The 26,543-nt window shown below is 40.5% G+C and overlaps 2 protein-coding genes across 3 annotated transcripts in view; one reads left to right on the top strand and one right to left on the bottom strand.

Annotated features, from left to right (window-relative positions):
* Positions 1-26,543, top strand: part of CDC20B (cell division cycle 20B) — a 37,260-nt gene that overhangs the window by 5,398 nt on the left and 5,319 nt on the right. Inside the window, exons 4-10 of the mRNA XM_076362856.1 lie at positions 11,161-11,377; positions 12,954-13,075; positions 17,166-17,265; positions 19,961-20,071; positions 21,722-21,918; positions 22,787-22,881; positions 25,795-26,023. Of these exons, the coding sequence (XP_076218971.1) occupies positions 11,161-11,377; positions 12,954-13,075; positions 17,166-17,265; positions 19,961-20,071; positions 21,722-21,918; positions 22,787-22,881; positions 25,795-26,023 (1,071 nt within the window). The remainder of the gene's footprint in view (positions 1-11,160; positions 11,378-12,953; positions 13,076-17,165; positions 17,266-19,960; positions 20,072-21,721; positions 21,919-22,786; positions 22,882-25,794; positions 26,024-26,543) is intronic.
* Positions 4,117-8,551, bottom strand: GPX8 (glutathione peroxidase 8 (putative)). 2 transcript variants are annotated; one of them, XM_076361996.1, is made up of 3 exons: positions 8,336-8,551; positions 7,465-7,726; positions 4,117-4,870 (listed from the first exon to the last, which is right to left on the bottom strand). In XM_076361996.1, the coding sequence occupies exons 1-3, from the start codon at positions 8,540-8,542 to the stop codon at positions 4,707-4,709; spliced, it is 633 nt and encodes a 210-aa protein (XP_076218111.1). In that variant the 5' UTR covers positions 8,543-8,551; the 3' UTR covers positions 4,117-4,706. The 2 variants fall into 2 exon arrangements, with proteins under 2 accessions (XP_076218111.1, XP_076218112.1); XM_076361997.1 differs by lacking the exon at positions 7,465-7,726 and having other exon boundaries at positions 4,711-4,870.

Here is a 26,543-nt window from a genome sequence, read left to right as displayed (position 1 = left end):
CTGAATGTAGTAGTCACTACTGCACTGTCACCTGCTGCAGGGCCAGCTCATTGCTGTTTAAAGGCGGTTCCTTTGGAAAGTGCTAGGGTTCTAATTTCCAGGAATGCAGGTGGGGCATCTGTGTGTGATGGGATGGCAGTGTATGTTAGCTGGTTGAAATTCTGACATCAGCTAACATGCAGTTGCTATCCTTTTCCACATACCTTAATCATCAAAATGGAGAGCTACTACTTTTGTATAAGGATTTTTTGGGTCCACCTGTTTATTGCTTTTTTTGACTGTCAGGCTTGTTTTTGGTATTACAGCGATATCTTGTATTTCCGTTATCCACCGTTATCAAAAGAATTGTGAGAATTTTTGGATCATTTAGACTCTGGTTTTCATCTGCTTTTAGGTAGCAGACCTAGGTAACAGGAAGATTATAAATACTTGAAACAGGTAAATAATTCAAACATTTCAAACAATTTTAAGCTCTGGAAGTTTTCTTAAAGCAAAAGAAGCACAGTTAAAAACTTCACATGAGTTTTAAAGTTTGATTTTTAAATCTTTTATAATGATATTTGGTAAATGCAAGTTGGTGGTTGTTTTTTTTTTTTTTTAACTGAGTAATTAGATGCTGGAAAGGCTTAAAATCACTTTCACTAACTGCCTGAATGCTATATCTGAAAAATAATTACCTTTCCATTCTATAAAAAAAGAGAAGTTCACTTCAGAGTTTTTCTTCTCCCCTTGCTTCTCAGAATAACTTGTGAACAGCAAGTATGTTTAAATACGTTAAAACAACTTCACATAGTCTTACCATCCAGGAGACACAATTTGAATAGGACATAATATTATACTTCAGAAGAATAAAGGCTGGAAGCACACTGATCCTTTTGATTCAAGTTACACTGGAAGCTTCTATCAAACATACTGCCACAGGCAACAGAGTATTACGTCTATCCTCATCCTGGCACTTCAGGCACTTACAGAATGCTAAAGAAATTCTTTGTTACTATTTGCTTTATCTGGGTGCTGCTATATGTGCCTTGCAAAGTGAAGGTCTCCTAGAAAGAGAAATTGCATCAATGTTTGTGAAGGTCTGCAGAATTACGGTGATCCTAGTGTTGTGTGTGGTGATTTGGCAGTGTATTGTTAGTTAGCTGTTCTTCATACACCAGCAACTGACTACACTGCCACATTAGCACATCACTGTTGAGACAAGAATATAAACACTGTTATTATAAATACCTCATTGGATCATTAGCTAGTATGGGGCCCAATGCCTGCCTAGTTCCCCTGACTGAAAGGAGCTGTGCTAGGTTATGCAAACTGAGTGAATGTAGGATATAAAAACAAGTGTAACTGTGTTTGACACACTTAGACAGCTAATCCAACTGATTTCTAAAGAATTTACTAAATTATGTAAGTATTAAGTAAGAGTTTCAGGGCTCTATATGAACATGTTTCTCTTACACCACTAAATGTTTACTGGAGCATTGATGCGTGGGCTCAGCAAACAAGTATTTTCTCATAATGAATTAACAGGGACATGTCCAACTGGCAACTGAAATGGATTTAGAATATTTGCACTCCCAGGCAATTTTTTGGAAAGAGGAGCTGACAGTTAAATGGTATCTGTTGGAGTTAATGAGCATATGTCAGACCTAAGGAGTGAGGGAACCATGAAATAGGAATGAAGGAAGCGTTAGGATGAAGGATGCAATAGGTTATGCTCAAATGGAGTTGAAGAAACTTTAACACTCATGGGCTGAACTCTGTTAACCTTCTTAAGAGGGCAGTTTTATTTTAAATTGGTGGGGTTATTTAAGAATCCAATAAATAGGTTTTAATCTGTTTATAGCATTTTTAGTTTAGTATTTTTTTATATGCTATATCCTACATAAACTGTAAGTGGATATTTATACAAATATGTATTCATAGTACTTTGTTGGCTTTTTACTATAGATAAATGCGTGCTTGTATAACAGTGTTCTAACTTTCATTTTATTTATTTGCCTTTCCAAGTCTGTGTAGACTTGGCAGTTAAAGATGCTTTATTTTACCCTGGATAACTGGTAACTTGGTTTTAAGAAAGAAGTGATTAGTTTATCAATGATCTGCCCTAAATATTACATTGGAAGAGCTGGTATGTCTCATGAAGAATAAGTAATACAAACATACTGAGTTTTTGGAGGAATGTTAATTAACAGTAAGCTTTGAAAAACAATCTCTGTGTAGATTCAGGACTGAATGGTATCTACATTCAAATTTCTACCAAAGATGGTTGTAGTGGATTGTGACCAAATGGTGAAATAAGAAATTCAGTGACTGTTTTCTCAGGCAAAACTTTCTTTTTCTAGGAATCTGAAGTAAAAGTAATTCAGGAAGCAGTGAGTTAAATAATTCTGTCCACTCATTTGCTAATATCCCATGCTATTTCTGAATACCAGGAAAGATAGTTGATCTTAATGCTGGCATTGAGTTATTTAACATTACAGTGTATCCTGTGAAAAACAGTATGAGCTTTAGTGAGTGAATCACAAGCAAGGTGTGCACTCTCCCTTCCCTCGTGATCCCTTCCAAACTAGAAAATGATACTGCGCTGTTTATCTTTCATAGGGTATTTAAAGAACTTGAAATTTCCCACATGCTGAGTAACTCTCAGACAATACCGGGACTAAAATAGATTTCTTTCAGGTGTTCCACTAACAGCACCCAACATTTCTTTATACCTACCCTTTTTTATTGAGTGATACGAAAAGCAGGGATCTATAGCAGTGCACATGAATGGACATGCATGTTTTAGTCATGTACATTTTCAAGTAAAGGTATCATCCACCATTTATGGGAAAAACATTGTGTCCTGCCACTTAGTTCTGTGGAAGCTAGACTGCTCCCATTGAGGGGAGAGGATCCATATCTCAGTTCCCTTCCTGTTCCATCAAAGCAGTGGGGACACGTGACAAAAATCACCTGACATGTTCCGCTAAATGTTCCCAAGGCTGGAACTGTACATGTGCGAGGAGACTGGAGTAAAACACAGGACCTCAGCATAAGAACAGGAACTGTCTTGACGGATTGGATGTGGCATCTTGTGGGCTAATGGCAAACAGCTCAGAGGTTGGTCTAAAACACTAGCAGTAGGCACATTTGGACTAACTAGACCCTTACATAGACCTTAACTGATCTCTGGCAGTTAGAGTGGCTAAAATTGTCGTGCATAAGGTTTGACTTCCTTTCAAAAATGATGGTTGTCATTATTGAGGGTGACTTTGTTTAATCCTCCACATCAGTATCATCACTCAATCTTTTAAAATCTGTTTAGTCCTTACCCTTCAGGGACTTTCTGTGAAATTCTCAATGAATTCCTTAGATGAATGAAAAAAAAAAATCTTTTTAATTGCTTTTGAATTTCTCACCTTTTTAATACAGTTAAGTGGCTATCTTTATTGGAAGATGTTTTGAAGCACTTCAGGTATTTTCAGTCACTGTTAGTCTTACAAGAGAACAGCACTGCTGCTACCAATCCTTTTTCATATAGAAAACTCTTCTGAGACACTGGTTTCTCTTGTTTCTATTTTCTCAGCCCTCCTTTAAGACTTGGACAGTTGGAATGAGGTTCCTTATTCCAATTTACTGTCTCCCTTCATCAAACAGATAAATCAAAACACTTGGCAGTTTGAAATAGAACAGTGGAACAGAACTGGAAATGGGTTTGTAGTTACATGCAGGATTGGGAAGATTGCAAGGTGAGAAGAGCGGGGCTTGAGGCATGAACCTTCATCCCCTTCTTCTACCTCTATTTGAAGACTGTTGTTTTATTCCAGAGATGTGAGGTAGATGGCTTGGGGAGCATTGTCTTGGACTGTCTCAGAAAGATGTCTGTTAGAGTGCCAGGCTGTTGTTTTTTGTTGCCCCTTGAATCCTGCTGTAAGCAGCCATGTATATTCACACAGGCCCTGCCTTCATCCAGGTCAGAAGGCTGGGGGTCCAGCAGGAGATGAGCTCACAGCCGAGGCACTGTACTGCAGTGCAAATGTATGGAGAAGGCTAAAGAGGTTAAAGGTGTTGCTGTAAAGGTGAAATGTAAAATTAATCAAAATACAAAGTAGGCAAGGAAACATTTTTGCAATTTTTTTTCTTTTAATAATTTTATTTTCTGTGTACAGTTTTTTACAACTAAGTTGATAGCTTCACAATTCAGTAATCTTCCTCAAGAAGATATTGCAAAGCTGGTATCTTCAGTTGCATTTGTCTCTAGAAACTTGGGTATGATGCCTCTGGGCCCCATGTCTTTCAGTCAGGACAATTATGTGTTAATGGTATATCACAATCTATTTGTTACTGGTAGATGTGGAACAAAACTCTTCTGTGCAAATACTGAGTATTTTATCAACAAATCCTCTTCTTTTTAGCTATCTCCCTGCTGGTGACAACTGTAATTAGCTATTGTCAGCAATTTAAAGAAACATTCAGAAACTTTATGCAAATTGAAGGTCCATCCCTGTAAGGTACCGAGTGCCTTGCCATTCTCAGTAACCTCAGTGGTTCTCAAGGCCATTGCAGGAGCCAATCCAACATTAATAGACATAGTGTAGCTGAAAATACTAACGCCAAAGAGAAGTAAAATCACCTGATGGTTTAGCTTCTAGCAGCATTTCCCAGGAATGTAGTAAGGCTGTGTACCCATGCTGTTGAATGGATTCACAGTGTGAATGGCTTTTTCAGAGGTCTTCTCTTTTTTTCATAATAATCTGCCTGATTAATGATGCTACTTCTGGCTTGATACTTTCTATGGGCTCTTCAGGTCTCCAGAATTTCACAACTTTACCCTCAGGGCTGACAAGGTACTTCCAGAAATTCCATCGAGGTTCTTTCTTTGAAGAATCTGTAAGAATGGCACCAGATCATTTTAGTGACTTACACTTGTCATTGTTTCATTACCCTGCAGTGATTCTTCAACTATTTATGTTGAAGTAATCCCACTGTGTTCTTTGCTAGTAGTCTGGGCCTGGATTTACTGGTTGGTGTTAATGATCTGAAAAGTGGGAATTGAATGACGCTCTCCCCTTCTTGTGAAACTGTTTAAGAGTTCCTACTTACCACGCTCTGCTTCCTAGGGAGGAGGATATGAGGGCTGCATACTCATTTGGGGAATCGCCAGTTTTATGTCGGTTTAGGGGAAGTGAAATGGGAGCAGGAAGTCATACTGGTGATGGCTTAATTCAGCTCCTTTTGTCCCATGAGGCAAAACCTTACCGGTACCTTTGCTATCATGAATACCTGGCAAGATAATTTCTGAGATCAAGGGGCTATCAGGAAACTATGTGGCTCCTAGAGGAGGCAGAAGCAGTTTCTTGACTCCGACTTTGTCCTTGGAGAGTCTCACAGGTTTAGAGGGAAATCGCTTTTTGAGAGAAGAACTAGAAGGAAACTCCAGGAGATTTTGACTGGGCAACAGGTGTCCACTGGGGAACAGTGCTGAACCCTACACTGATTCTTGGAAGCAATGGGTTGAATTTTGCCATTGGACTACACTTGTAATGTCATCACTGTAAGGGGACACCATGGCAAGCAAATGGGTATGGTAAACCTCATGTCACGGAGGCTCCGTCCCAGCTAGTAATTATATCTTTGCTGAGTTGTTGTATCTAGGGTCAGTCTTGAAGTAACATAACCCCATCTCTGAATATTCTTTCAGTGTTCATTAATGCGTATGAATAACTCACACAAATACATAGGAAGCTGGACATTATTTGGGGAAAGGTGAGGCCACAAACCTTGCACTGGCCCAACAAAATGCCTTACTGCTATGAAAGCGGCAAGAAGCAGTTGTGTAAAGGCCTTGGCACCATGTTTATGCTGTCAGTGGGTTCTTTTTGCACTAGACTATCTGACAGTGCTGGACAAACTGTAGCTAGCAGTCACAGCCACAAGGGGGTGTAGCATGAAGATGTTCAACCTTCTGATCGTCAAAACAGCTACATGAAGAAAACAGGTGCTTCTTTAATTGCAGATGCACAGTAATTTCATGTGAAGCAGAGGAATGTGGGAAAAGACCTTATTTCAAAATACTTAAGTATCAGAGGATCTTTCTCCTTCTTGTGGGTGAACAGCATGTCAAATAAGAACCAACTGAGTGAATATGGCCTTTCTGTTTCTGTATAGGTATTAATGTCTGATACTGATTACACTGGTAGTTAGAATCTGGATTCATCCCACCCAGCTGGTACCTATGTGCTCTAGTCTCCTCTATAATGAACTGAGAGGCACCTCCAGAGTGCATTCAGTAATTTCAGTGGGCATCAGGCAACTCAGAGCAATGAGGCTTTACTTGGGGTCTTTGGTGACATGCCTAAGGGGAGGTAGGAAGAAACACAGTTACAGTGACAATGGTGACCACTTAAATGACTCCTAAATGATGATTATTTTCAAGTACATAAGAGGTATCACAGAGGATATGGGAAGAAGCAACAGACTTAAGTGGTGTAAGAAAGATTTCATTTGTATGTTGAAATAGCTTTCTGACAAGAGGAGCTGTGAAGAACTGGAATAGACTGGGAGGTTTTGGAGTCTCTCATACTGTAATAGTCTGGAGAAGAACATGTAGTACCTATTTGGGTAAATGTGATCCTATCTTGGGGCAGGGAGATGGAATACAGGTTTGGGCCTTCTCCTACCTTATTTTCTAGTTAAAATGATGTTATAGAGAAGGTTATGTTCTAATTACCCTTTCTTTCATGTATCAGTGTTTAGCATGGGTCAAAGACCTGGCCAAAGCTCAGGAGAATTCAGAGAGGCTTTTTAAGTTGGCTTTGGGTCTGTGGGCTTTTTGGTCAACTGAAGAGAATTTCATTTCACTTGTGAGAGTATGAGACTCTAAGTCAGTAAATGCTTACTGTAACATGAGTATTTGTGCGAGCGGGTTTTGCAGGCTGGGCCCTGAAGTTCACAAGACAAATTAATGCAAATCAGTGATTATCTATAACTACAGTATATATAATCCTACTTTACAATACAGTTTACATAAAGGTAGAGATATGACTCTGCTAAAACAGGAATCTTCTCATCTGCATGTGTTTATGTAAAATCTTCCAGTAATTTTAAGACCCCTCCCGTAGTTCCATTTTTGTCCACAAGAAAAGTTGTTTTTCAACAAAAGTCACGTAATTTGAAATGGGGTTTTGTAGGTGGGAATGTTTGCACTCAAGTTTATACATCCACAAAAGGGATGTTTCTAGCTGGGCTGGTCACAGTAGGCTGTTTTTATAAATCAGTGGGAAGAAACGGATGCTTTCAGGGCACAACTCTTCTGACCGATTTTTGATATCCACATTGAAATGAGATGAACTGTATGCTGAGTGCCTGTTTCTCTCCATAGACTATGAAGACTATGATGTTTCCTGACAACCAAACCCAGACTGGAATTTAGGGAGAATACCATGGTTACAGGCAGCTTGATATATAAAAGGAAACAGTTACCTATTAGAAATTTAAAGGCGGGCTCTGCTTCTGATCCTAGGATCTTGATTTTGTGGAAAACAGGGAAGGTTACTCCATAGTTTCCTTTGGCAAAAGATTCTATTTCCTGGCTTGAACTAGGCTCTGATTCTCCGAACTGGTTGCAGGGAAAAGCCAGCACAGTGAAGTGGGAGGGACCAAACTCTCTGTGTAGTTCTTGCAGTGCGATGTAATTTTTGTCAGTGTGTTGGCAGTAACTGGCCACGTTTACAACCAAAGTTGCCTTCAGAGAAATAAAGTTATAATAGTAAGAAAAAAACCTAGAGATGGCATAGAGATTACAATTATGTCTTAAAACAGCATCTCCCACTACCACAATCGTTCCTGCCTGAAGGCTAAATTTAATCTGTCTGATCAAAATTTCATTAAACAGATAAGGATGATAGCAGATTTAAGATATTTACTTTCAGACAACCTGTTTTAAAAATCCAATAAATGGATAAACTTAAACTTACAGCTTTGTTTAAATATAAGCATGTTAAAAATCATATTTAGGACAGGCAATAAAATCATATTTACTAGATCAGCTTCCAGAATTCAACACAACATGCTACCATTCTTAACCAAGATTAAAATGCACAAGTTGTATTGTTAGGCTACACTGATATACAATAAAGAACATGAAAACCCATTTTTCTTGATTTATTAGATCTTAATTCCTGGAGCAGGCCTAGATAAAATAAATTTCTCTCCAGCTTACTGTTTGAAGAACACAAATTTAGCACAAATCTCTGCCGAAAATTCCCGTAACCAAACTTTTTGTTAACCTACAAATGGAGACCTGTTTTTCAGTGAAGATTCAAGACAAAGATATAATGAAGTTGTAACTTACTTTCCCTCTGTACTTCTCCAAGGAAATGATCCTTCCTCGTGAATCCTTGACTTCAAAAGAATAAAAATCTTTGATTTTAGGTTTAAAAAATCTCAGCTGCAGCAGGCAGAGAATGGCAGTACACAAAACCATCGACAGAAAAACAACAAAGACCCTGGCTTTGGGCATTGAGTATTTCAGCGGATAAGTAGTTGTGAGAGGCTCCATTTTTGAAATCTTTGGAGAGAAGCCTGGGCAGGCCTGGAATGTGAAGGAGGAGCTGAAATATGAAACTCGCAGCTTGGACTAGAAAGAACAAGCTGCTCGTTTTGTCCCCGTTGCAGAAGTGGCTGTTTCATTTCACAGTGCCTCTGCTGGGCTTCAGAGCTCTTGGGTAAAGTACAGAAGTATCTCTGGCTGGGAAAAAAAAGAAATGAATGAAAAGTGTGTTCCCATCACCTAAGGATGCTGACTGCTCTGTTAACTGGCCTGTGTGGGATACTCCAGAGTTTGCACACTGTCTTGAGAGGGGCTTCTTTTGTGGGTCTGTAGTGCAGCTCTCACACATCCCCTGGGCCCCTCAAGTGTCCCTGGCAGAGTTGTTCAGCAGCAGGCACCTATGCTGTCAGACAGATCTGGAGAAGCAGTTTGGGGCCAGCTGTTTAGGTAGGAGGGCAATATGGCAGAAGCCATCCAGTTCACAGCCTCTGTCCTGCCTGTCAACAGCTGCTGTGGGATCACCGGCAGCTTTGTTTGTAAAACTCTTTTACAGCACATGGGGCAGAGAAAAACTCCTTGTTTATAGGCTGGCGTAAGGGAAGAAAATAAAATGGGTTTTTTTGTAATTTTTTTTTGTAATGGGAGGGGTGGCTGATGATGGAAAACAGGTTGTTGTTTTTATTGCTACTGGCTAACTTGCAATTGGCTGTGTTGAGACGAGAAGATGGAAGGTCTGCACGAGAGAAGAACAAGTTAGCTGAGAATCTCAGCTCTAAGCCAGGCAGCTCCAGTGGTGTTTTGCTGAGGCAATTGTGAAAGACAGTCTGAAAATTAGAGCCACACAAGTCTGGTGTCTTATCTGTCTTCATTTTATTGTTTGGTATTTTAAAGATATTTGCCTGTTGCTCTTGGTTTCTGAAGGTACATTAACAGGTAGCGGTTACAACTCAGTTACGGAAAAAACAGTATTTTCTCTGTCTTTTTTCATGTCTTCCCTTGCTCAGTTCTTCTCTCTTTCTTTCTGTCCATTTGCTAGTCCCTCTCTTCCTCTCAGCTTCAGGATTTTGTTTTGTCCTCCTCATGTTTCTGTTCTTGGGCTTTTCTAAGCTATTACTTGTCTTTCAGCCCATGTTGCTTGTCAGTCTCTGCTAACTTTCTTTTCCTCCTAGTCCAAACCACCATTCAAGAGTGATTTCTGTCTCAGTTGTTTTTCTTATCACTCTGATTTTTTTGCTGCACTTAGAGACTATATTTTAAAGGATGAAAATAGAACAGGACTTTCTGAAGGTAAAACCTGGAATCTAGGGGTCTGTTGCTTTTCAGTGACTTTGATATTACCTCAACTATCCTTGATTTGTACAATATCATAGTAGTATGTTCAACCATTTCTATAGTGTTCTCTAGCTAAGGTCCATGTTCATTTTGCTTAACAAGACTATATAGAGAGTTTCACACAGTTCTACGTAACAGATGCTTGGGAAACACTGTGAAATTTCAGTATTTGTTTGGGTGTTTCCTGTGATCTGAGGACATGTGAGGCTTGATCTCTGCCTGGCAGTGAGGCCTGTGAGCGGGGTGTTTCGGTGGTGGGGGGCAGAAAAGGCACAGACTTCTGTGCTGAAGTGAACTTGTACTCAATAAGCAAACACAGGTGACTAATGCTGACTTTAAAAGCAAGTTTGAATGTGTTGGATTTCAGAAAATCCATGCAAAATCGTGGTGTCTAAGTTACGTCTCAACAGCTTGTAATTTTCATCTAATATTATTTCAGAAATAAATAAAAAAAACCCAAGACAATATGTTATAAATATTTACTGGAGTACCTAATAATGATCCAGAAGCCTATTCTACTTGCTGTGCTTCCTTACTGTTGTTACTTTCACTGTTTTCCCTAAAACATTGCTTCAAAACTATCTGAAAAACAAGATTTTGTGTTCAATATTAGCTAGGTTCTTACATTTCAAATTTTGATACATTTTTATGTGTTATGTTTTTCTGACACAAATTGCTCTATGAATGAATTTGAAAGTAAGACACATAAATCCGTCATTTACTCTTTGTTTACTATACCTTAATGTATTAAAAAGTGTAAGATAACATACAAAATAATAACATGAGCAAGCCACAGCACTGGTGAGAAGATTCAGAAATCAGAAGTGAGCTAAGTTCTTCTTTGGGTGAAGATCAGAAAACGAGCCTGGTTTCAGAGAGCCCATGGGTTTGCCCAAATGCCCATCTCTCAGGAAAGACCAGACCCAGGATCCTACGCTAAATGTCTGAAGATGCCTTGTGTCTTTCAAAGGCCAGTGCTGTAGCCTAAGTGCATGAATGACACCAATTTAGTTTTCTTCTCTGCCACAGTCTTTCTATGTGGCAGTTGATTCAGGGGTACTTCTCTGACCAGAAGCATTTGTTTCTTTCTGTTCCCCCCGCCCCCCCCTTTTCTCCACCCAGGTGACTGACTGCTGGAGCCATCCTCAGCCCAACATCCATTTCCATGGCCTGCTGCTCTGAGGTGGGCTGAGCCCACACGGCGTGGCGGAGGAAAACTTTAAACAGTGTTGAAGGGACAGAGTGATATTAAGTCATGACTTATTGTGGTGTTTTGTCTCCTTTCACTTGTGCAGGTCCCAGACTCAGAAAGGACCACGTACTCCAGGTTTAAGAGTTCCATTAAGAGGAAGCTGGCGGCCAGGGCTCCGGTGGCGAGCAGCCCTATTGTCACAAGATGGCAGCAGCTGCACGCAAGAGGCGGCGCGGAAGAGCCACACAGGGCCTGCTGTGTGACCGCTCTTTGTGCCTCCGGGGGGCCGCAGCTCATCAGCACACCTGGCAATGCTCCAGGTCAGACAAGGTGCAAAGGCACATTTTCGTATAGAGGATGGCCTCATGGAGGGACTTCTGAAATAACCTGGTATGGGGAATTAGTGTAAGGTGTGGGCTGGTATTCCCCCGTGTCCCAGTTGTCAGGGGCTCTGGGTATGGCAGTGTGCTGCAGCAGCAGCCTGTGCAGACCTTCACAGGCAGAGCAAGCTCAGGGCCAGCATCCTCTCAGCAGGAGTACAGTGCTGCCATGAGAGGAAAGCTGGGCCCAAGGTTCCTGTTACCAATGCGCAGACAGCCTAGGACAGCAGGTCATACAGACAGCTGACATCAAGGAGGGGTGAAAGGAAAGGGAGAAAAGAAAGTTTCATCCCCAGCCAAGCAATGCCTGTTGCAGACCAGTCTTTTTTATTCTATGATGGGGGCTGTATTGGACTGGGGATAAGTTGCACTGGGCTGTAACAATGCACAGGGTTTGTTGCTGCACCTTCATAGCTGGAATGGTTAACGATAACTGACAGGAGAGCAGGAGAATTCATACAGGCCTCTCCCCTTCCTTCTGCTTCTCCTTTGCCTTATACACAGCTGTGGTATAGTGTACGCTCACTGAAGGAGAAGCCTGCCTTGTGTTATTGTCTCTCCTCCAATGCGTAAGGCTTCAGGTATTGACAAAGGGACAGTGGCCAAGGGACGCTCACACTCAACTCACCTTAGGGAGAGACTTATCTGAGGGCCATTCAGAGCACAGATCAAACTTGCAGTACTCTGACTTGGTCTGGAGAAGAACTGACTCTAGGGGAGGCTGTTTCTCTCCGTCAACAGAGGGAGCTGAGGAAGGGTTAAATGAGCCTTTGAACTCACTGACTCCCACTTCCAGCAGTGCTAGGGGAAAGTGGGGAAGGGTTTACATGCTGCAGGTACAAGAAGAGCTTCCTGGAAGATCTAGGGAACTAAACAAGGCTCATTTCTTGATTAATAATTAAAATCTTTAGAGAGCAAATAAAAGATGCTGTTTAGTGTTCAGGATGTGTTCCTACAATGCTATGGCTGTTGGTCAGAAAGTGTAATTCTATCTTCTGCTAAGCAGAATAGCAGAGCTATTCAATAATACATGCCCAGCTCTAGGAAACTCAGGTTCTAAAACAAGGTGAAGTCTTCCCTGCTTCAGTTTCTAGAACAGAAAGTCCTGCATGCTGTCTCTACTAGCAGTGGTGAAAGCCTGTATGGTTCTGGGAAATCAGATATTGATCTCCTATGGGGTGGGATCCTGTGTAACCAGTCAACAAATCTAAGGCTAGATATGAGCTGCAGTAGTAAACAGGCACTCTTTTAATGGAAATGATCAATCTGACCTTTTTTAGATGTCTCTTTTAGGATAAGATGAATAGTGCTGTAGAAATGTCTCTTTCTCTTCACTGACAAAAGGAAAGCAGGGTGACTGGTTCAAATGTCGGTATTTGCATTGTCCCACTTAGTGTGTCAGATCTGCTTTTAGAGTATTGCTACTACGAAATCAGTGCTATTCTGAAGAGTACTTGACAAATATCCCTGTGAATGGTTTTTCAAGGTATTGTTTCCATTAAAATTGTTTTTCCAGTGACACCTCAGGTGCCTAAGAAACTCTCCATCACAAAAACTGTTGTGACTCTGCCTAGCAGACATGCTGCAGCAGGCTTGGAAGGGAGGAATAACAGGAGAGCTGAAATGGGAAACAAACAGGTGAGTAATGCAACATTCAAATGCACAAGTAGGGTATTTGCTTTCCTGATGTGTTTTTTTTACCTTATCTTTGGCCTAGAATCTGTTATGCAGATACTACCTTACTGACATGGAGAACAGTAACAAGAGGAGGTCCATTTAGGAAATGTCTGCTAGAGAAATGTCAGGAGCAATTGCTTCGTCATTTATTTGATTCAGCTTCTCTCCCCTTCCTCCAGGCTGTCGTCCTGCAAACTAAAATCGAAACCAAGCTAATGAAGCCCTCAAGATACGTTTGTTACCTCTGAGGGAAAACATATATTGTGAAAAAAAAAAAATGTATGAAAAGCATGAATGACTCAGTTTTCCACTTGCTTTAATAAACACTGTGTGAAGAAGATAATTTCTTCAGTTGTGCAGGATGTAGCTGTTCATTTTGCACACAGACGGAACGAGGTGCTATGAAAAATTTGCCAAAAAGTAGCTTTCTGAGAATAAAATTTTTGTCATGACAATAGAAGGTCAGATTCTTGGCCAAGGATGAAAGAACACATGGAGTCTGCCTAACATGTGAAACAAAGACTTCAGATCACTTCCCATTTAGATGTTGTTTTCTACTGCTGTACACTTTATCCCTTCATTTTTCCTAGTGGACACTGATACACCATTTTTTTTTTCTTTTTAGGTATTATGCATTGCTTTTTAGTCATCTTAAATAAACCTATGCTCCACCCACCCACCTGTTTCTGTTCACTAACTTCTTGAAAATTGACTTCTCATGTGAAGCATGGTGATACTTGTCTATATTAGTAAAAGTTATTACTGTAACATTACACTCAAAAACACCTCTCTGTTTTAGTGCTATCTAATTGTAACTGTTCATATATTAAGTTGTAAACTTTTAGGCAGTGACCACGCTTTTTCGTGTGCTCTCCTTTCCTTGATTGCACCAGTTGCAAGGTCAGTACTGAAGATGCTGATAGCTGTTTTGACGTGATGACTTTTTTGACCATAACTGTTGAGTAAGGATGCTTGAGAGATGCATACTCAATGTCCTTGCTTATAGCGGTTAATAATCCTTAATTATTACTAAGTTTCTGTGAGGGTATCAAGCTCAACTTCTAAGAAAAGGAGGTAGTGTCAGGACAGGTGGGCTAACAGGCTTGTTGATTGATATGTTGTAATAATTGTACTCTTGAAGGTCATTGGATGTTGCAAAAAGACCGTGCTTTTACATCATTCTGGGAAACCTGGTCCTCGGGTCAATCACTTTGCTTTCTAAATAAGCAAAATAGTCTGGAAAGTCCTTTCAACAACAGTCCTTTCTTCCTTCCTGCCCCTTTCCATGGTCTGACTGGAAAGTCTGTGAGTTTTAGGATTGTTAAAATACACAGCTCAATGGGTTTAGTAATCTTAGTTGAATCTACCCCACAGAGAAAATTAATAAAACTTTTTTGTGAGATGATAAGAACTTTCTATGAATTAAAGTATGTAAAACATTCTTCCTTCCTTAAAATGTAACATCTTTTAAAAGATGACTACATGTCATTGTCTTCACTCTTAGTCATAGAGTGGTTTGGGTTGGAAGGGACCTTTAAAGGTCATCTAGTCCACCCCCTCTGCAATGAGCAGGGATATCTTCAACTAGATCAGGTTGCTCAGAGCCCCGTCTTTCCAGGGATGGGGCATCTACCACCTCTCTGGGCAATCTGTTCCAGTGTTTCACCACCCTCAGTGTAAAAAATCTACCCTATTTTAGTTTAAAACCATTACCCCTTGTCCTATCTCTACAGGCCCTATTAAAAGTATGTCCCCATCTTTCTTATAAGCCCCCTTTAAGTATTGAAAGGCTGCAGTAAGGTCTCCCTGAAGCCTTCTTTTCTCCAGGCTGAACAACGCCAGCTGTCAGCCTTTCTTCATAGGAGAGGTGTTCCATTTTTGTGGCAGCCCTCTGGACCTGCTCCAACAGGTCCGTGTCTTTCTTATGCTGAGGGCTTCAGAGCTGGACACAGTACTCCAGGTGGGGTCTCAGCAGAGCAGAGTAGAGGGGCAGAATCACCTCCCTCGACCTGCTGGCCACGCTGCTTTTGATGCAGCCCAGGATACGGTTGGCCTTCTGGGCTGTGAGCGCACATTGCTGGCTCATGTCCAGCATGAAAACATCCACCAGTACCCCCAAGTCCTTCTCGGCAGGGCTGCGCTCAATCCCTTCATCCCCCAGCCTGTATTGATACTGGGGACTGCCCCGACCCAGGTGCAGGACCTTGCACTTGGCCTTGTTAATCCTCATGAGGTTCACACAGGCCCACTTCTTGAGCTTGTCCAGGTCCCTCTGGATGGCATCCCGTCCCTCTGGCGTGTTGGCTGCACCACTCAGCTTGGTGTCATCTGCAAACTTGCTGAGGGTGGACTTGATCCCACTGTCTATGTCATTGATGAAGATATTAAACAGTACTGGTCCCAATATGAACTGTGTGTCAGTCTTTCAGTCTTTCATCTCCACAGTGAAGTGACTTACCTAGAATGACACTGTAATTTACAAGCAGGAGTTGAGTTAGAACTAAGATATTCAGAGTTCTACATCAAGGACCACAACCATTTCCTAAAAGTGTGATGTGGGGGTCTTTGAGATAACATTGTGGGATGACCAAAACCCAAGTTCTTCCTAAAACCATTTGGAAATCAGTCTTGGCTAAAACCATACGAAAATCTATTAATCTTCTTAGATATAGTAATTAATGACTATTTAATTTGTGCCGCCTGGTAGCATAAAGGGGTGGGATGCACTGAAAATAAAATCTTCTCACATTCCAGTGAATGTGTGTGTTCTCTTTGTGGGCCAAAAGATTACTTCCTTGTATACACAATTGGTTTTCCACAGAAATGTCTGCGCTTATTGTAGAGGGACACAGATCCAAGCAATCTGATTAGCTTTCTGCCAAGTTGTCTATATAAATCATACAGAAAGTGCCTCTCAAAGCTGAAGGCCTGCTGTAGAACAGCTGGGATACATAAAGGAGGAACACTTTTTTTCCAGCTATGTTTTTTTAAGACATTTCTTATCATGACTGCAACAGGGTTTTGAAGAATAGTAACACTGAGTGTGCTTGGAAGGATAGATTTCACAGACATTGGAGGAAGAACATACTGATCTTGAGTGGCTGGTAAAAACATCAGCTGCATTTCCACCTGACTGTAAATAAAGAATTACAGACCAAACAGACAACTGGCATCAGAGCATTCCACTCAGCGAACATTATGAAGAAATGCATATTACTAGGGATTGATGAAGACATTCATATCCTGTGTGAGCTGATCTGAGCTTTTGCCTGAATCTTGGCTAAAGGCCTAAGCTAATTTTTTTTGAAAAAAGAAAAAGTTCCAATAACAATTCAGATTTCCCTTTTCTTATCTTTGTCTGCTGCATCTTCTGTTTCTTTGACACCCAAGGAAATGATAATGTAATTAAAAAAATCTTATTACTCTGGGACACCTTGTATATATTTTCAGTTTCATGTTATAATACTGGTTTAAGAATGGGATCATGGAGTCCAGGCTCTGGGACCCTGGTTTGAGAGAGAACTCTGATATCCAGTAGTTCTCATGCTGGAATCAATGACCCTGCAGCATGTGCACCACAAAACCGATCTTCTCATAGAGCAAGCCTGAGGCATCGGACTTACTGTCTGCATGCAGAAAACACAGCATTGTATGCTGGTAAAATTAGCCCAAATGCCAATTCAGAAGAGGGCAAGAGGGCACTAAGGTTTGGCAGGTGACCTGTGGTAGTACCTACAGAGGTACAGGGCCTGGGACCTCTTCCACTGGTAAGATGGCTTTGTTCAAACAACTTTGTTAAAGTTTGTGTGATCATTAGCAGTGAATTGGTTTTTTATGGAAGGAAAGATGGTGGCTCAACTTAGAGGTCATGATTTGGACACTGATATCCTGTGTCTGTTGCTGATCTCCCATCCAAGAGACAAGCTATTTTGAAGCTTTTATGTAACAAGTGTTGAGTCCTTTGATGGGAGTTGTGTTACCCATAATGCTTAAATACGTTTTTCGACAGATTTCTTCATTCAGTCATGTTTTCACTTCAATGTATTGGCAGAAATGTCCTTCTCAGCTTCCAGTGGTCCAGGAGGTTGGATATAGCATTGCAGAAAGTGGTGACATGAAGGTCTGTGAAAATACCAATTGCATCTGGAAAGGTATGTTCCAATATAGCAAATATTCTCATGCACACTGAACAGTAAGGTACAGCAGGCTGCATCTATACTGGAAGAGCAAGTGCATCTACCTGTTCCAGCAAGTGTTACAGAATAATATGAAGTGGCTGAGATCTACAGTGCTCGGGGCTGCTTCTAGAGTTCCCACCGCCTGCGAAGAGATAGTATTCTACCTCTTCCAGTGTGGTTAACTGCTAGTATTTAAACTGGCTCTCCTTTGGGCACTATCTGATGCATTGGTGGCCCTAAAACTTTAATTTCCTTTCAGCTTTTCAGTTTCAGAACCCTACAAATAATGTGGGGTTGTGCTGCAGAATGGGCACAGGATATGTATCGTATGGACTGTTGGGTACATGAGCGTGCAGACATGCAGAGATGGTGGGGTCTTGTTGCTCCTACCTGTAGGGAAAGGTAGCTGGAGCAAACTGTTCCTGGCACTGCCTCTGGTTTCTTCTGTGAGGGAGTTGATTAATTTGCTCCAAAAGGTATCCTAGGAATGAATGAGCATAAGGGAGTGTGAATGATCAGGCGATTGGAAAACAGGTAGGATGTGAGGAGCTAACGTGAAATAATACAGATATTCCCAGAGTTATTTGAGTATGAGGCAGTTCATTAAATATCAGACCAATATTTTGTTGTGTTCTGTCTTGGGCAGATGATTTGTTTTGGTGATCTGGCTATTTCTATGTGTGATGTGTTCTTGCCAGTGAAGGCCTGATTCATGCTCATGTAAAAACAGTGAGAAACAGCTTCTTTATGAATCTGGAGTTCAGCTCCTGTAGAAGAAGTTGGGGGCTATGTGATAGATTTATATATTCCTTTGTTGCTCTTCTCCATGCAAATAAGACTCATTTCAGAGTAGTCAATAGTAACAGTATAGGGGTTAGCCACAGTATTTTTTTTTCTTGATGGCAAATGAATACAGGTGTCAGGAATACCAGGTTTTATTCCACCCACCTACTTGTTGATCAAGTGGTCTGGTGTGACAGTACTGACTACTTACCACTTCCTGAGTCTCATTTTGAGAAATGACACAAGCACGTGAAAGCCAAAATCCTACCAAAAGTCAGTGGTATCTGCTAGTACCCCAGCAAAATAACACAAAATGGTGTAATGAACCTTAATTTCCACTAATTAAAAAGCCTGCTACGCACATTCATGTGTCTTTGAAGTACGTGAATAGAGCTGAAAGTGTCATCAGTATGAATTTGCGGTAGGTGAATTACTCATGAGAGAATAGAAATCTGAAATGAGTTACAGAGATGATTTCATCCTTTATATCTCACTGCTCAATACCGGCTACCAATGTTAAAGAAGAAAAACATTTTCAGTGTTTCAGAAGTGTTGCCATTCATCCAACTGTTACAATTAAGTGCCTTAGTTTTCCTGGATTATCTTACTTGACTGGGTTCAGAAAGGTTTGGTAAAGTTTTCAAAAAATAACCACAAATCTAGATATTAGAAATATAGATTTTTCTGTACAGAGAAATCTCATTTCAGTGATATTAGACCTTTTTAGGGTTAAAATGCAGTGTTTCATGTCCCATTGGGCAGGTCTGAGAAGGTTGTTCTTGCGAGCCTGCTTGCTTGTTTAACTCCACAAAATTTTAGATATGGAAGAAATTCACTGTGGCCTGCTTCTTGCTCATCTTCAGTCTTTATTTGGAGAGAGAGGGGGTACCACAGCTGAGAGGGGAAACATTTGTTGTCTGGCAGAAATGTGTTTTGGATTAGGGGAGAAGATTGAGGACAGAGTAGGAAAGGACTGTGTGAAATAAGTTCTCCACAATTTGTCATTGGACTTCCATATAGGATGTTTATATGTGTATTTAAGTTACAGAGTACAAAAACTTTGTCAGTGTTGAATTTTTTTGAACAGAGAAGGTTAGTTGTAGAGGTAAGTAATGTCTTCTGCCCCTGAAACTTTTGATATTCATTCTAAATACTCCTTTCTGGAGAATAATTCAAAAAGGAAGTCAAAACACAGAGAAAAGCGCAGAAATGCGAATCTCCAGCTTTCTGCTCTGCACGTTACAGCAAGATAATTTCTTACACATAAAAATCTAGCATTAAATGATTCATAGTGCTAATGATCTGGCTTTTTTTCGATGATGTTTAGGAGTCCTTGCAGGATAATGTAGACAATGACCACAAAGGATGACTCTTCTGCTTGCTCATACTTGTATTTGCTTTTGTTTCTCGCTTATGTGCTGTCACAAGCTTAGTGTGCTGTGATCAAAGTGCGTGTGCTTTAAAAACCTTTTCCTGTGGTTAGGTATTGATGGGGGAGACCTTTTGGTGTTGAGGGGGTTTTGAAGTGGGAGAGCACATATGAAACTTTCTGCTACTAACAACTTTTGACAGAAAACTAAGGTGAAAAAGACAAAAAACCCCACGTTCTGTATTGAGCTGTGGTACAATTTAAACAAAATATAGTGGACCATATTCTCTGTTCTAGCTGAGTAAATCCACGGAGGTTTGAAAGAAGTGGTAAAAGGTGGCTTTCACCTAGTTTAGTGGTCTAGTGTTTTGAGCCTACCCAGGATAAATTAGACCCTTCTGGCCTCCTCTGGACCATGGGGAGACAAATATAGTGAGAATGTGAAAGGCTTAGGCCTGAGAAAAACTGGTGGTGTTTTGCATTACTGATTTGTGTGTGCTTAATCTTCAAATACAGGATGCCGAGAGGGGACCCAGAATGAGTTTAGAGCTGTTACCATCGTGAAGCCTTCCATACCATTTGAGCCAGAAGTGAGGCTTCATATTACTGGCTTGCGCAATGATTACTGTAAGTTAATTTATCCTGTGTGGTGGTTTTTGCAGAGATTGGGAATTCGTATGTTTCAAGAAAGATAGTGAAGGTGTGTCCCCTTCACATACAATGGAAACTCTGCAGGACATATGCATTATGTCATTTTTCTTATGAGGATCCATCTTTGAAAACTGCCTGTCCCAGGATGGAGACATGACTGATCAAACCCTAGAATCAATACTACCTAACTCTCATGCAGTTTCCGTCAGCTATAGATCTCAATACAACTTTCAAATCAAACCAATATACTTACCTCCACTTAATTAAGTTCAATGTTTCAGCTATCAGCCTTGGATATCTAGCAGCCAGTCAACACAGCAGCAACTTTATTGATCAGACTTTGAGATCTCTTATTTTGGGAGACATCGGTGACATTGTTTATGGTTTGGATGATAGATACCTTCTGAACTAAATTCTCACTTATGTCTTTGGTGGTGCACAGGCAAAAATTAAACATGCACAAGTTACACGTGAACACACATGGATCTCTGGTCTACAGCAGCAAATACATGTTTTAACACTTCATAAGATCTAACGAACAACTCTGTATGTGCAAGTGTTTGTAGTTGTCCCTGTGGAGGTTTTTTCAACATATCCTTGCAAGTGTTCATGTATATCTATGAACAGGACAAAGGTTTGTTTGTATGATTTACACTGATTGTGCACAAGGTATGTCCCAAGACTAACAGCACTAGCAGAAGTCTTTGGAAGTGATTTCTTAATACTTATTTCTGGCTGCAACTACCAGGACTGTAGTCAAAGAGCTGACTACTACAGTCAGCTGTTCTTCAAAGGGATTTTAGTTACCAAAGTATGTCAGACCTCGGCCTATGGTAACAATCTTCTGTGCTTCAGGGGTCATGCAAAATGACTTTTAAGCTGCCCTAAATGGACAGCTGAGGATTTCCCTTGACATGGGAGAATGTCCTGGGTTGGTATTAAATGTTGTATACCAAAGTCTTCTGGCTACCTGACATAGCAGGCTGTTCTGAGGCTAATCGCTGTAGTGACTTGCTTTGCCAGGATCTGCAAGTGCAATGCACCCAGCATCAGGGGCAGTGGAAACGATATTTCCATCATACACTTGTTGAGCAAGCTCTGGAGGTGAGGAGCAGAATTTCCCTAATTGCTTTCTGCATTTTTTTCCTATCACGTGCATGGTAAATGTTACCATTAACCCAAGGATGTAGGACAGACTGTAGCATATAGACGCTCCTATGTCTTCCTCAATAACAAGAATTACCTTGGAACAAGGGTGTTTTTGGAACTGTGGCTGTTGGTGGAGGAACCTCATTTCTGGTGGCAGAAATTACAGCGAATGATGTGGCGATCCAAAATGCAGGGTGATAGATTAAAAAATTCTAGTGGAGAGGCTGTAAGTCAGATCCTGCTGTGCAAACATACCAGTTTGTGGAGATTAGCCTTACAAAGCCCTTGGCTTGTTAAGAGATATTCTCCTTCATGTAGGAGGAATACTTGCTAGTAATGGTTGCATAGAAGCATTCTCTTGAAGTTTTTCCATAGCTGTTAAAAAAAAAAAGCCTCTCTTGCCCAAACCATACTCCCTCTCACCCCATCCTATTACCTACAACTTTTTTGCAGTAATTTTTAGTAGCTTTCTTCTAGATCTAAACATACTGGACTGGAGCCTTGAAAATCTCATTGCTATTGCTGTAGGATCTGCTGCACACATCTGGAATGGAGGAACCTTTCAAGCCATTGAAAGCATTGATTTGAATTCCGGTTCCAAATACATTTCATCTCTGGCTTGGATAAAAGAAGGAACTTGCCTTGCAATTGGCACCAGTGATGGAGAAGTGCAAGTACTAGATAATTTACTTTTTTAATCTTTCTCCATTTTTAGCTAAAGTGGCCACAAGACAATTTGATACTGATTTTTTTTAAGGAAATAAATGAAAAAGATTGGCTAAACTACAGAAGACCTCTGCTGGAGACAGTATATAGCACTTTCCTGTATCATGCTGCACCTTACTGAACGTCTTAGTGACATCCAGTGTTATCTATATGTAATGGATTCTCTGAAGCCACTAAAAAGCTGATGAGTGAATTAATGACTCAGTTGTCCAGAGGCAATTGGATTTTTTTACCACCAGTAAAAGGAACTCTTTCATTAAATTATTTTACTCAGCACAGGCTATTTTTTCTTGTATCTCTTTTGCTAAGATCACTCTAGTGATCAATGCCTTGAGAACTCAAGCCAAAACTCTGCTTATGGATTCACACACGAGAATTTGACTTCAGTCTGATTATACACATACCTCTCAGCCTGCTGTTGTAGGACAGTCCTATTATCAAAAGATTTTTGTGCAACTTTGGCTGAGATGCTAGATAATATGGGGACCTACCTGTTGCAGTCCTGAGTGAGCAATCTGAAAGTACTGAAGGTCAGTGCTTTCAGGTATGGACTTCCAAATACTGACATGTAAATAAATAGCTTTAAACTCAGAGATGTGCATTCCCTTCAATCCTGTCTGACTTTGGCATCACTCATATAGGTGCCAAAATTTGGAAATACTCCTTCTTGTCTTACTTGTGAAATAAATGAGCTTGAGGTTGTCCATATGTTGAATCAGAACTGGGCAGTGGCTTACCTGCAAACAAATGAAGAGAAAAAAATCTTTTTTCTTTCTGTTGTTAAATTTGTATTTCTTCTTTGTTTTGGATTGGCAGCTGTGGGACATTGAAACCAAAAAGAGGTTGAGAAATATGTTTGGTCATCTGTCTGTAGTTGGAGCTCTGAGCTGGAATCATTATATTCTGAGCAGGTGAGTGGCATTGTATATTCCCAGAAAGAGTCCTGCTGCAAAACGAAATGTCACATTTGTTTTAGCTGTTTTCATTGGCTTTGCTCAGAGGTGATTTACCCTGTCCCTCTACTTATCGGTTGTCTCAGAAATCACATGTAGATTTACTGTATGGCAGGAAAGCAGCCAAAGGGGATTTAGCCTGCCTCTTTAGTCTCTGTTTCATACCTTTCTTCCAGAAAGCTGTCACCACTTGCAGAATTTCACTAGGATGTGGAAGCTGTGGCTCTGGTTTTGTGCAAAGCCTGAGCTTGAAATGGTGGTGTCTCCAGTGGGTCTGGACTCCAGAAATCATAGCCTGCCTGGTGCCAGGGAAAGGGCATGTAGTTTAGACTGCCACTCCATTGATATCAAGACTGCATCTGTCTTTTCAGATGCACAGTGAAATACAGCTGTTAGAGTTGCACACCTCTCTAGCTGTGTATCTACGAGGGAAGGCCAGCTCATTGTTATCCACAACCTGAGGAGGACTGAAGTGGTTGACCTTTGCTTTGCCAATGGTGAATTTTACACTAGCTGGTGAATATTTTATATTTAGGAATCATTTCAATATGGGTACCCAGATGGGAAAGATCAAGTGTACTCTTTTGTGTTTCTTTTCCTCCCACTTTCTGTTTCAGATCTTTGGCTCAGACTTGAAGGGGCTGAGGGGAGACTTGTTTCTGATGGATGCTTCTCTGATTTTAAAATCATGTGATAGTCTTCTGTTTTACTTAAACGCAGAAATAATAGCAAAGGTGGACTGACTTTATTGTTAAACTCAAAATGAGACTAGTATCTCTGGATAGGAACACTAGAGTAGTTTTATTTTGATTTCACAAGATGCTCTGGCTTTTGATTGTATTAGGTCTGCGGGGTGGAGTGAGGTACAAGGATACCAGCTGAACAACCAGTTAATAAAATGCTGTTGCTGGAGTAGATACGCTGGGTGGGTTAAGGTACAAGGATGCAGCTAAAACATCCTGCCAATGCCAAGTGGCATAACCTTATTACAGGAAGCATTAGTTTCAATTTGCATTTCAGCTTGGCCAAAGGAGTGAAAACAGCAGAAACTTAAATTACAGATCTCTCTGAGTAGAAATTGATGATAAAATTCAGCATGAACCTGTGAACTACAGTTATGGTTGACAGATTAGGTTGAGATTACATTTATTTCTCTTGCTAGGTTTGAAACTAACCAGTTCATTCTAACATTAGGGCAGAGTTAAAATATCTGTATATGTAGAAAAAAAAGACATGGAGTTAATATTCATTGTTACTAAAATAAGAGCAGCATTCTTACAGTAAACTTCACTGTGGACAATTGATACTTTGGGATTACATACTAATTTCTATGGTTAAAAATAGTCCAACAACACATCATCATGAACCTGTAAATGAACTTCAGTACCATAAATTAACCCGTCACAAAAATTTTGTTGGCTTCTCTTTGTCTTTAGCAAAACAGGTGCCATCTTCTGTGTCAAAAGCAAATAGTTCTGATTTCTTTTTATGCGAAGTGGAAAAATGTCCTTTCAGCCAGGATTCTCAGGAGCCCAGTTCCTTCCCACTCATACCACTAGAATTACTGAAAACCTTAATATGGCCAACACTGGCAATTCAATTCTGTTTCTCTTGGTTAGATTCTCTGCTTATTATTTAGTAGGAAAAATCTATATAAATCTTCAGGATACAAATTGTGATGCCTTTGCATATAATGCACATATTCCCATGTATCTTCATAGGTGTTTTCCATAAAGATGTGCTTAATATTCACTGGAGCACTGCATGGTTGGAATCTTTCATGCTTTTGTGAACTTCAGGAGCTTGGCAAGTCCGTAATACAAGCACAATAGAATGATGTTTCTTGCAGTCAGTCAGTTTTGTGTGTGCATTTTTAGAGCTTCCAAATCACTCAACTTGCATCTGAAAAATCTTGGAAGAGCCAGTATGGGAAAGTCTCCAGTCATTATTGCCTTAAATTAATCTATTGCAGTAATGTCAGATATCTGTTTCTCAGATACCCAGAAAGATGCTATTGAACTTGCTGATTTTTTCAGTGTCATCAGAATAGTTGGAAGTGTGAATTTCCAGCAGGAAGCTCTTCTGTTTTGTCGTAGGTTTAATGTAGGTAATATTCATAGAAAGGCAGGAAAAGAAAATGTGCTGCAAGGTATTTTCAGTATTTTCAGTTCAACTCTACTGTTGATGTGTAAAACCCATATCCAGGAGCTAAGCTGTAACAGTAGCTGTGCTTCCAGGCAGGGTATTTCTTCCTTCCTTTGGTAGACTGATGATACTGGCTGTAGAACCATGCATCCATTTCCTAACAGGCAATTAGTGCAACAGTGTCAAGCTGTGCAGATTTTCTTTAAGCCTGGAAGTGGGAGGGAGAAAGGGGACAAGAGAAGGGACAGAACCAAAGAACACACTGTTACTCACTAGTAAGCCCTTTCCCAGAGCAATGCAGTTTTACACTGCCTCTTTGTTGGGCATGGAGTCATATCTGGCCTTGGCAAAAATCATCTTGCAAAACTATTTTTCATGAAGAGCAGGAAAGAGTTTACATTAAATGGCTTGACAGTTGAACAGGGTGCAGATTAGTGGCATACAATGCAATATATCCTCAGGGAAATGAAAACCGTGAGAGAGAACAGGTATTTTGCCTGGCTTGAACTGAGCAGCTGCTTGACTCCTTTCTGTTGTCAGCCACCTCTACGGTCAGGGTGTGCTTTTGATAGTTGGTTTGTGTTTCCTTTTACTGAAATACTGTTGTTCTGCAGACACATTTTACTCTGATGTGGTTTGCTTCTGAAACCGCTGAAGAAACATCAGTGTGATGAGGTACCTTGCCTTCTTTAGCATTAAACCCATGCTGTCTTTTCTCATCTACAGTGGTTCACGACTAGGATCTATTCATCACCATGATGTTCGGGTTGCTCAGCACCATGTTGGGACTCTTTGCCAAAACAAACAGAGCATTTGCAGCCTGAAATGGTCACTAACCAACCAGTTGCTGGCAAGTGGGTCTAGTGATGGTACATTGAATATCTGGCCTAGTGACCCTGGTGTGAAATTGCAGTCACAGCCACTGAAAACCATACTTCATTCCTCAGCAGTTAAGGTATATGGAGAAGGAATGTCTGCTTTTCTATATTTGCTCTCATGAAATCACGTTGTTGATGTGGACAGTTAGGGAATTATTCAAATTATCTCACTGATTTCTATTAGTTTCTTCTCCCCTGACTGTGATGCAGTTAATTTTAAGACCAATTCTCCTCATTCTAAGTCACACTTAAGTTTACTAGGGCTTTGATCAGGAAATCTTACTGAATTAGTAGGCCTTTGTAAATATAATGCCAAATAGAAATAAAATTTACAGCCATCTCCTCAGTTTTGCACAGAAAACTTTGGTGGCACAACACTTACAAGTTAACAAACAACATCTTTCAATTTTTTGAGTTTTGGAAAATTCTCTCTGCTGAAATTATTTTTAATATGAGGTTTCTTTTGCCTTCCTGCCCATATTTTCATGTCATTGCTGGTAGCAAAGAATCCGAAGTAAGAAACTGGAAATGAGACACTTCAATTCTTCATCTTTATGAAGTCCCAGTCTGTGTGGAAGAGAGAACAGATATCAGCAA

Source organism: Aptenodytes patagonicus, chromosome Z (genome assembly GCF_965638725.1).
Source record: "Aptenodytes patagonicus chromosome Z, bAptPat1.pri.cur, whole genome shotgun sequence".
Lineage (NCBI taxonomy): Eukaryota > Metazoa > Chordata > Aves > Sphenisciformes > Spheniscidae > Aptenodytes > Aptenodytes patagonicus.
Note: the sequence above shows the minus strand (reverse complement) of the source record. Positions and strands in the feature narration are given on the sequence as shown.